The sequence below is a fragment of the Nothobranchius furzeri genome, chromosome 8 (assembly GCF_043380555.1).
Source record: "Nothobranchius furzeri strain GRZ-AD chromosome 8, NfurGRZ-RIMD1, whole genome shotgun sequence".
Classification (NCBI taxonomy): Eukaryota; Metazoa; Chordata; class Actinopteri; order Cyprinodontiformes; family Nothobranchiidae; genus Nothobranchius; species Nothobranchius furzeri.
Window position 1 is genome coordinate 80,214,092 of NC_091748.1, and position 12,500 is coordinate 80,226,591.

The 12,500-nt window shown below is 42.6% G+C and overlaps 1 protein-coding gene and 1 long non-coding RNA gene across 2 annotated transcripts in view; one reads left to right on the forward strand and one right to left on the reverse strand.

Annotated features, from left to right (window-relative positions):
- patj (PATJ crumbs cell polarity complex component) overlaps positions 1 to 12,500 on the reverse strand; it is a 186,977-nt gene that overhangs the window by 118,529 nt on the left and 55,948 nt on the right. Inside the window, exons 17-18 of the mRNA XM_070554394.1 lie at positions 10,418 to 10,465; positions 10,189 to 10,347 (exon numbers count right to left, since the gene is read on the reverse strand). Coding sequence (XP_070410495.1) covers positions 10,189 to 10,347; positions 10,418 to 10,465 — 207 coding nt within the window. The remainder of the gene's footprint in view (positions 1 to 10,188; positions 10,348 to 10,417; positions 10,466 to 12,500) is intronic.
- Positions 1,064 to 2,233, forward strand: LOC139071600 (uncharacterized). Its single transcript, XR_011521447.1, has 2 exons — positions 1,064 to 1,261; positions 1,993 to 2,233. It is a non-coding gene; the product is annotated as an uncharacterized lncRNA (long non-coding RNA).

Genomic DNA, 12,500 nt, shown 5'->3' on the forward strand with positions numbered 1-12,500 from the left:
CATCATCTTCCTCATCATCATCATCATCATCATCATCCTCACCATCATTATCATCACCATCATCTTCTCATCATCATCTTCCTCATCATCCTCACCATCATTATCATCACCATCATCTTCCTCCTCCTCATCATCATCATCTTCCTCATCACATTCATCTTCATCAAATACATTACCATCATCTTCATCACCATCATCATCACCATCTTCATCATCATCATCATCACCATCATCATCATCCCCATCTTCATCACCATCATCTTCATCACCATCATCATCATCATGACCATCATCATCATCTTCATCACCATCATCATCATCATCACCATCATCTTCCTCATCATCATCATCATCATCCTCACCATCATTATCATCACCATCATCTTCCTCATCATCATCATCATCATCCTCACCATCATTATCATCACCATCATCTTCCTCACCATCATTATCATCACCATCATCTTCCTCATCATCATCTTCCTCATCATCCTCACCATCATTATCATCACCATCATCTTCCTCATCATCATCATCATCATCTTCCTCACCATCATTATCATCACCATCATCTTCCTCATCATCATCATCATCATCATCCTCACCATCATTATCATCACCATCATCTTCCTCATCATCATCTTCCTCATCATCCTCACCATCATTATCATCACCATCATCATCCTCACCATCATCATCATCATCATCATCATCCTCACCATCATTATCATCACCATCATCTTCCTCATCATCATCTTCCTCACCATCATTATCATCACCATCATCTTCCTCATCATCATCATTAGAGCAGAAACAACTAATCGATTTAATCGATTATAATCGATTATTAAAATAGTTAACAACTTTTTTAGTCATCGATTAGTTGTTTAATAATCATATTTTACCGCATAAAGTCTATTTTTTACCACAATCTGACATCGGTTACAAGCTGTTAAATTTGCCGCCAGTGTGTGGCAGTAATGAGCCACTGATCTACCAGTGGAGCCGTAGAAGAAGAAATGAGCCAATGGGTGCCCTCGGTTTTCATGACGTATCACGTTACTGACGCTCATCTTGCTGTGAGAGATGGCGGAACAAGAGGAAATACGGAAGAAAAATAGAAGCGACAAAACTGAAGAGAAACCCCGGACAAAAACCTCACGAGTATGGGAGCACATTTGAGACGAAAGCATGTGGGGGCTGATGCAGCAGAGGAAGAGCACCGCGGTCAAGTGAGCCGTCATTTGGAAGAGCCAGCCCGGTAAGTAACAGAAAATAAACAAGCTGGACTTAGTGTTTTAGCTGAGTTCGTTATACTGGATGTTAAACATGTTTTTTTGCCGCGTCAGTCTGCGGTGTTCTACTTCTGATTGACTAGATGCAATCGTGAATCTCCTCCGTGTTGTGAATCATGCGCTTGCCAAATTTAGCACGTCTGTTTATAAGAATGTTCTCGTTAAGAGAAAAACGGCACAAACCCATAACTATGTTCCTCATTCAAAAAAGGACAACTCCGCGGAGAAAAATATACAGACAAGCTGTGTCCAGGTGAATATAACGTTGCATAGTTGTACACTTTCAATTTTTAAATACAGGAGAAATTCAGAAAAAGTCATTTTTTTACTATTAAAAGGCTGTTTTACTATCTAACGCTGTAAAACGCCTCACAACACATTTTTATCATGTTTCTTAAACAGTATTACACAAAATAAACATTTTTCACATTTCTCTGGCTAATTTAAACACTCCCGACTCAAAGTAAAAACCTCATGAGCTTCTTACTTAGAGCTTTTTAATAGTAAAAAAATGTTTTACTTTTTTTCTGAATATCTCCTGTTGCGGGCTATTTTGTAGAACGTAACCCTCAAAATAAATGATCACTGTATATTGTTAATTAATTCAAATAATATAATATTGATTTAGTGTTGTAGTGTGTGTGCTGCTTTATTTTATATGTGTACTTATTTCAGTCTATTTGTGTTTCTTATGCAGAAAAAAACAAGCAACGATGGACAACTACATGGGGAAGAAGACACTCACCCCCCAGCAATTCATACCACTTACAAACTCTATTCTAAACATGCTGGTAAAAGACATGAGGCCACTATCCATGGTGGAAGGAGCAGGCTTCCAGCTAATGCTAAAAATTATTCTGGACTGATATTTTGCACTGTTTAGCTCATTTTATACTGCTGACTGTGTTCATGTGCAATAAAATAGATTGCAGTCAACTGCACAATTCTCTTATGTTTTTTTGTTCTTAACTGAAATGCATCCATCACTTGTATAGGTTAAATAGCTAAACAATAACAAACCGATTAATCGATTAATCGAAAAAATAATCGACAGATTAATCGATTATGAAAATAATCGTTAGTTGCAGCCCTAATCATCATCATCTTCCTCACCATCATTATCATCACCATCATCTTCCTCATCATCATCATCATCATCCTCACCATCATTATCATCACCATCATCTTCCTCATCATCATCTTCCTCATCATACTCACCATCATTATCATCACCATCATCTTCCTCATCATCATCATCATCATCTTCCTCATCACATTCATCTTCATCAATGACATTACCATCATCTTCATCACCATCATCATCATCATCATCACCATCTTCATCATCATCATCTTCATCACCATCATCATCATCATCACCATCTTCATCATCATCATCATCACCATCATCATCATCCCCATCTTCATCACCATCATTATCATTACCATCATCCCCATCTTCATCACCATCATCATCATCATCATCATGACCATCATCATCATCTTCATCACCATCATCATCATCATCATCATCACCATCATCTTCCTCATCATCATCATCCTCACCATCATTATCATCACCATCATCTTCCTCATCATCATCATCATCATCCTCACCATCATTATCATCACCATCATCTTCCTCATCATCATCTTCCTCATCATCCTCACCATCATTATCATCACCATCATCTTCCTCATCATCATCATCATCATCATCCTCCTCATCACATTCATCTTCATCAAATACATTACCATCATCTTCATCACCATCATCATCATCATCACCATCTTCATCATCATCATCATCACCATCATCATCATCCCCATCTTCATCACCATCATCATCATCACCATCATCCCCATCTTCATCACCATCATCATCATCATCACCATCATCATCATGACCATCATCATCATCTTCATCACCATCATCATCATCATCATCACCATCATCATCACCATCATCTTCCTCATCACATTCATGATCTTCATCATCATCATCACCATCACCATCATCCCCATCTTCATCTTCATCACCATCATTATCATCATCATCACCATCTTCATCATCATCATCTTCATCACCATCATCATCATCATCACCATCTTCATCATCATCATCATCACCATCATCATCATCCCCATCTTCATCACCATCATCATCATCACCATCATCCCCATCTTCATCACCATCATCATCATCATGACCATCATCATCATCTTCATCACCATCATCATCATCATCACCATCATCTTCCTCATCATCATCATCATCATCCTCACCATCATTATCATCACCATCATCTTCCTCATCATCATCATCATCATCCTCACCATCATTATCATCACCATCATCTTCCTCATCATCATCATCCTCACCATCATTATCATCACCATCATCTTCCTCATCATCATCATCCTCACCATCATTATCATCACCATCATCTTCCTCATCATCATCTTCCTCATCATCCTCACCATCATTATCATCACCATCATCTTCCTCATCATCATCATCATCATCTTCCTCACCATCATTATCATCACCATCATCTTCCTCATCATCATCATCATCATCATCATCATCCTCACCATCATTATCATCACCATCATCTTCCTCATCATCATCTTCCTCATCATCCTCACCATCATTATCATCACCATCATCATCCTCACCATCATCATCATCATCATCATCATCCTCACCATCATTATCATCACCATCATCTTCCTCATCATCATCTTCCTCACCATCATTATCATCACCATCATCTTCCTCATCATCATCATCATCTTCCTCACCATCATTATCATCACCATCATCTTCCTCATCATCATCATCATCATCCTCACCATCATTATCATCACCATCATCTTCCTCATCATCCTCACCATCATTATCATCACCATCATCTTCCTCATCATCATCATCATCATCTTCCTCATCACATTCATCTTCATCAATGACATTACCATCATCTTCATCACCATCATCATCATCATCATCACCATCTTCATCATCATCATCTTCATCACCATCATCATCACCATCTTCATCATCATCATCATCACCATCATCATCATCCCCATCTTCATCACCATCATCATCATTACCATCATCCCCATCTTCATCACCATCATCATCATCATCATCATGACCATCATCATCATCTTCATCACCATCATCATCATCATCATCATCACCATCATCTTCCTCATCATCATCATCCTCACCATCATTATCATCACCATCATCTTCCTCATCATCATCATCATCATCCTCACCATCATTATCATCACCATCATCTTCCTCATCATCATCTTCCTCATCATCCTCACCATCATTATCATCACCATCATCTTCCTCATCATCATCATCATCATCATCCTCCTCATCACATTCATCTTCATCAAATACATTACCATCATCTTCATCACCATCATCATCATCATCACCATCTTCATCATCATCATCATCACCATCATCATCATCCCCATCTTCATCACCATCATCATCATCACCATCATCCCCATCTTCATCACCATCATCATCATCATCACCATCATCATCATGACCATCATCATCATCTTCATCACCATCATCATCATCATCACCATCATCATCACCATCATCTTCCTCATCACATTCATGATCTTCATCATCATCATCACCATCACCATCATCCCCATCTTCATCTTCATCACCATCATTATCATCACCATCTTCATCACCATCATTATCATCACCATCTTCATCACCATCATCCCCATCTTCATCACCATCATCATCATCATCATCACCATCACCACTATCTTCCTCATCATCATCATCATCATCATCACATTCATCTTCCTCTTCACATTCATGATCTTCATCTTCATCACCACCATTACCATCACCACTATCTTCCTCATCATCATCATCATCATCATCACATTCATCTTCCTCTTCACATTCATGATCTTCATCTTCATCACCACCATTACCATCACCATCATTACATCATCATCTTCATCATCATCATCATCACCATCATCTTCCTCTTCACATTCATGATCTTCATCATATTCATTACCATCATCATCTTCATCATCATCACCATCATCACCATCATCCCCATCTTCATCACCATCATCATCATCATCACCATCATCCCCATCTTCATCACCATCATCCCCATCTTCATCACCATCATCATCATCATCACCATCATCCCCATCTTCATCACCATCATCCCCATCTTCATCTTCATCACCATCATTATCATCACCATCTTCATCACCATCATTATCATCACCATCTTCATCACCATCATCCCCATCTTCATCACCATCATCATCATCATCATCATCACCATCACCACTATCTTCCTCATCATCATCATCATCATCATCACATTCATCTTCCTCTTCACATTCATGATCTTCATCTTCATCACCACCATTACCATCACCATCATTACATCATCATCTTCATCATCATCATCATCATCACCATCATCTTCCTCTTCACATTCATGATCTTCATCATATTCATTACATCATCATCTTCATCATCATCACCATCATCACCATCATCCCCATCTTCATCACCATCATCATCATCATCACCATCATCCCCATCTTCATCACCATCATCCCCATCTTCATCACCATCATCATCATCATCATCATCACCATCATCATCATCACCATCATCTTCCTCATCACATTCATCTTCCTCTTCACATTCATGATCTTCATCATATTCATTACCATCATCATCTTCATCATCTTCATCACCATCACCATCATCCCCATCTTCATCACCATCATCATCATCATCATCATCCCCATCTTCATCACCATCATCATCATCACCATCATCCCCATCTTCATCACCATCACCATCATCATCCCCATCTTCATCACCATCACCATCATCACCATCATCATCACCATCATCCCCATCTTCATCACCATCATCACCATCATCCCCATCTTCATCACCATCACCATCATCACCATCATCATCACCATCATCATCACCATCATCATCACCATCATTACCATCATCATCATCTTCATCACCATCATCATCATCATCATCACCATCATCATCATCATCACCATCATCTTCCTCATAGGGCTGGGCGATATGGCAAAAATAGAATATCACGATTTTTCCAATATTTTATCACGATTTCGATTTTATCACGATTTTTTATCCATGAATAGCAAAACTTCAATTGCGTATTAAAGAAGAGAAACATTGAATAAATAAACATTTATTCATATTAGGGATAATCAGCACAGTGCTAACACACTTATATTTTAAACTCACACCAGAGATGATAAAAGCCCTGAGAGAAACTATTACAAAAATCAGTTTTTCTCGTTTTTCAAGTAACTTAACATAAATTAAAACCGTAAACATATTTAAAGTGCAAACGTGTCAATTGCAAACGTATTGTACAAACATGAACTTGTTCAAAATACTATGTAGCTCCCAGTTGCTCATGTAGTGGATAGTTAAGCTCAAATACGGCTCTGATGTGCGGCTGCACCAGAGATCGCTTGTGGTAGCAAAAAACTGCGCATTCTGAATATTTTCTGCAACACGTCTCTAAATAAAGTAAAATTTTCCAGTGCAGATTGGAGACAACCCATAGAAGCACTGATTTGATCTCATTTCAGAGAAAAATAGAACAGGTTAGATGCACCTAATAAATAAAATTACTAACAAACTCAGGAATCTCTCTTTGCTTCCCTGTTCTGGTGCTGAAAATATCACTAATGCGGATCAAAGGAGATACACAGATGAATGCACCTCTTATTTATTATTTGGAGACTACATTTACTGCAGCTGGCAGAGGCAGAGATTGTTTCTATTGATACACGAATTTACAGAATCATTTTAAATGTTAATAGGGGAAGACTGCAGGAGGGAGCGGTAAAATACAGGGGGTCCCCAACAAAAACAAGAAACTTTACGAGTCTGATGAAACCCGCTGGTTTTCCATCAGGCAGTCACGGGGCAGCTCCATCGACCCAGTGACCGAGCTCAGTCCGGTACCGACACCGGCTCGGCAGAGGGTGAACGAGCCGAGGCGACGTCGTGCTCTGCTTAAGAAGCGGTGTTATTTTCCTGCTTCAGAAGAAGCGTCCAACGTGTTTTTACGCTTTCTCCGACACATGTCACGTCGCTAAGTAGTTAGCGCCGCGCGCTAAGGAAACCCTGCGTTCCTCTTCGGAACGAAAACCTCGTTGTCGCTCAGCCGCGGCCGAAGCCATGTTTGTTCACACAGGTGAAAACAAGCGGGGCACTAATATATTACTATGACTCACTCTGATTGGTTAAGGGTCAAACAAAGGCGTGTCATTCGCCTGAGGTAAGTTCCCTTTTCATTCAGAGGCAGAAATTCAACAGCAGAGCTGTGAATCGTGATAAAACGGTCTCTCAAAAATGACAGACCGTCAGATGTGTAGATCGTAAAACGGTCTAAAATCGTCATATCGCCCAGCCCTACTTCCTCATCACATTCATGATCTTCATCATCATCATCACCATCATCATCATCCCCATCTTTATCACCATCATCCCCATCTTCATCATCATCATCATCACCATCATCATCATCACCATCACCATCATCCCCATCTTCATCATCATCATCATCACCATCATCATCATCACCATCATCATCATCACCATCATCATCATCCCCATCTTCATCACCATCATCCCCATCTTCATCATCATCATCATCACCATCATCATCATCACCATCACCATCATCCCCATCTTCATCATCATCATCATCACCATCATCATCATCACCATCATCATCATCATCATCTTCATCATAAAACTATAAGGCTTCTGTAAAACGACAGATCCATTCAGATTCCAGGTTGAGATTATAACGTTGTCTGCTCTGAACCTAAAGGCAGACGTTGATTCTATGAAAAAAGGCCCATAAATCCTCCCAGAAGCCTTTGCTGCAGACTTGATGGAAGCATGGAGAGCAGCAAGTAGCTGTGAAAGCTGCTCCACCCGTAGAGCACCACACAGACGATCAGCGAGTACATCTCCTGGTGCTGAACCCAGAGCAGACCCTGTGCAGCAAAGCAGTTTCAGGCTGGTGGAACAAAGCTGCTCCATATTTCTAGATGCAGCTGCACAGCTCCAGGTGGTCAGGAGTCAGACCTGAAGCCCTGACTCCTACCGGTTCCTCAGTGTGGAGGAACTGAGACCTAGGAAAGTTTACACACTCAGCAGCTCCTGGAGGTGGGGTACTTTGAGACATCGGCCAGAGGCAAAACTCTGAACAGCGTGTGTCGAGAAGTGTTACACCTCGGGTGAACAAGGTTTTTGGATTTTCACGGCTGGGATTGTAAGTAAATGTGATGTTTGTGACGGGCGTGGTAAAAACAGAGACTAACCTCCGGTCTAAGTCCTGGACAGCTGGTTTCTGCTGAAACAGCTGTAGTAAACAACCCGACTCCGGCGATCGTGCGTTAGCGTTGTAGCAGAACAACGTGTCATCAGTCACATGTCGCTTCTGAAGCCTCTGCTAGTCGCTCACATTGGTGCTTCCTCTGGGATACGGCGACCAGAACAGAGATTTCCGGAGACGTTCAACCCAACTCCGACCCCGCCAGCTGGATATCACTACCGGAGGTGCAGACATGTTTTAGACCGTTTGACCCGATTAGGACACCGGGGACGGTTCTGTTCATCTTCAGAACCAAAATCAGTTCAGCTTGTTAACTTCTGTTAAATATTTCATCTCTGTGCTCCACCAGGAGCTCTCAGCTGACTCCAGGTCTCAGCTCCATCATCTGTCCGATAGAATTCAGTCATCTACAGATAATAAATAATGTGCTGCCAGTGTTACCGCTGTGTGTGTGTGTGTGTGTGTGTGTGTGTGTGTGTGTGTGTGTGTGTGTGTGTGTGTGTGTGTGTGTGTGTGTGTGTGTGTGTGTGTGTGTGTGTGTGTGTGTGTGTGTGTGTGTGTGTGTGTGTGTGTGTGTCATAGCTTTTCCATATGACTTGTTTTTCCCTTACCGGAGCTAACACGGTTAGCAGTGTAGCTGCAGTCATGCTGACGGGACTCTGGAGTCCAGGAGTAGCGGTGCGGTTCCAGATGGATTTATAGACGTAGGTTAATATTTTAGACCAGACCTGTTATTAAAAATGCGTGTAGGACACGGCCACGTGGCTCCGATCTTTTGCTGCAGCGGTAAACACAATTTTCTGTAATAATGAAGAGCACGACGCTAGCAACAGCAGCTAGCTTGTTTCACGTGTTGGAGTGACGTCTGGAGGAGAGGATTTTGATTTTCTGTAATGATTTATGACAAAAGTCCTTAAATAATCCCAGGCCATGTTAGATGGTAAAGTCTAGTTATGCTGAATTTCTACTATTTTAATGCCGAGTCTGGACAGTACCTGTAAGAGTTGGACCTAGACATCTGGAGGTTCTGATCCAGAACACCACAAACACTCAGCTACAGGAAACGTCAGCCTCAGACGGTTCACCGCATAAAACTTGTCAGGTTTTCTGATAAACTGCTAACAGGCAGCAGTGTGAGAGCGGGTCCTGCCAGCTCAGCCAGCTCCGTTTGGGTCCTGCCAGCTCAGCCCGCTCCGTTTGGGTCCTGCCAGCTCAGCCCGCTCCGTTTGGGTCCTGCCAGCTCAGCCCGCTCCGTTTGGAGCAGAAGCAACTTAAAGGAAAACCGTGGAGTCAGCTGTAGGTTAGCTTCTCCTCAGCGGGACAGGAAACGGTGTCGTCCCAGATCCCAGGTCCCAGAACCGAACCTGGACCTCATGAGAACTGGCTTATGACCAAAGTGCTGCATGACAGTAAGTCTGTCCTGGTTCTGACCCAGCTGTTAGAGGTGGTACCTGGTAGTCCAGGATGCTGAAGCCCAGTCCTCGGTCTCTCTCCTTCTGCAGCTCCACCACCTGAACATCTGGAGACCACAGAGCCAGCTCCTCTTCCTCCTCCTCCTCCTCCTCCTCCTGGCTGTGGAGAGAACCTCCCTCTGCAGGAGACACCTTGTCCTGAACACAAAGATCCGGATTAAGGACGCAGCAACAGAGCAGGAGTTGTGAGTCTTACCTGCTGGCTCACCTGGATCGTGTCATCTCTCAGCAACGCCGACGACAGCTTCAGCTCCATCTGACAAACACGCAGTTACAGATCAGTCAGAGGCTGGGTTCTGGTACCAGTGGGAAACTCTAGTGAGGACGCTAAAGTCCCACACCACTCCTGCAGGTTTTGGTCTCACACTGAAGGTCTACCAGGTTGGTGCACACAACACTGACCTTTGAACTAGAAGAGACTGCTGTCTCACATGTATCTGTCTCACATGTACCTGCTGTCTCACATGTATCTGTCTCACATGTACCTGCTGTCTCACATGTATCTGTCTCACATGTATCTGTCTCACATGTATCTGTCTCACATGTACCTGCTGTCTCACATGTATCTGTCTCACATGTACCTGCTGTCTCACATGTACCTGCTGTCTCACATGTATCTGTCTCACATGTACCTGCTGTCTCACATGTATCTGTCTCACATGTACCTGCTGTCTCACATGTATCTGTCTCACATGTACCTGCTGTCTCACATGTATCTGTCTCACATGTACCTGCTGTCTCACATGTATCTGTCTCACATGTACCTGCTGTCTCACATGTATCTGTCTCACATGTATCTGTCTCACATGTACCTGCTGTCTCACATGTACCTGCTGTCTCACATGTATCTGTCTCACATGTACCTGCTGTCTCACATGTACCTGCTGTCTCACATGTATCTGTCTCACATGTACCTGCTGTCTCACATGTATCTGTCTCACATGTACCTGCTGTCTCACATGTATCTGTCTCACATGTACCTGCTGTCTCACATGTACCTGCTGTCTCACATGTACCTGCTGTCTCACATGTACCTGCTGTCTCACATGTACCTGCTGTCTCACATGTATCTGTCTCACATGTATCTGTCTCACATGTATCTGTCTCACATGTATCTGTCTCACATGTACCTGCTGTCTCACATGTATCTGTCTCACATGTATCTGTCTCACATGTATCTGTCTCACATGTATCTGTCTCACATGTATCTGTCTCACATGTACCTGCTGTCTCACATGTACCTGCTGTCTCACATGTACCTGCTGTCTCACATGTACCTGCTGTCTCACATGTATCTGTCTCACATGTACCTGCTGTCTCACATGTACCTGCTGTCTCACATGTATCTGTCTCACATGTACCTGCTGTCTCACATGTACCTGCTGTCTCACATGTACCTGCTGTCTCACATGTATCTGTCTCACATGTACCTGCTGTCTCACATGTACCTGCTGTCTCACATGTACCTGCTGTCTCACATGTATCTGTCTCACATGTACCTGCTGTCTCACATGTACCTGCTGTCTCACATGTATCTGTCTCACATGTACCTGCTGTCTCACATGTACCTGCTGTCTCACATGTACCTGCTGTCTCACATGTACCTGCTGTCTCACATGTACCTGCTGTCTCACATGTATCTGTCTCACATGTACCTGCTGTCTCACATGTACCTGCTGTCTCACATGTACCTGCTGTCTCACATGTACCTGCTGTCTCACATGTATCTGTCTCACATGTATCTGTCTCACATGTACCTGCTGTCTCACATGTACCTGCTGTCTCACATGTATCTGTCTCACATGTACCTGCTGTCTCACATGTACCTGCTGTCTCACATGTACCTGCTGTCTCACATGTATCTGTCTCACATGTATCTGTCTCACATGTACCTGCTGTCTCACATGTACCTGCTGTCTCACATGTATCTGTCTCACATGTACCTGCTGTCTCACATGTACCTGCTGTCTCACATGTATCTGTCTCACATGTATCTGTCTCACATGTATCTGTCTCACATGTATCTGTCTCACATGTACCTGCTGTCTCACATGTACCTGCTGTCTCACATGTATCTGTCTCACATGTACCTGCTGTCTCACATGTACCTGCTGTCTCACATGTACCTGCTGTCTCACATGTACCTGCTGTCTCACATGTATCTGTCTCACATGTACCTGCTGTCTCACATGTATCTGTCTCACATGTATCTGTCTCACATGTACCTGCTGTCTCACATGTACCTGCTGTCTCACATGTATCTGTCTCACATGTACCTGCTGTCTCACATG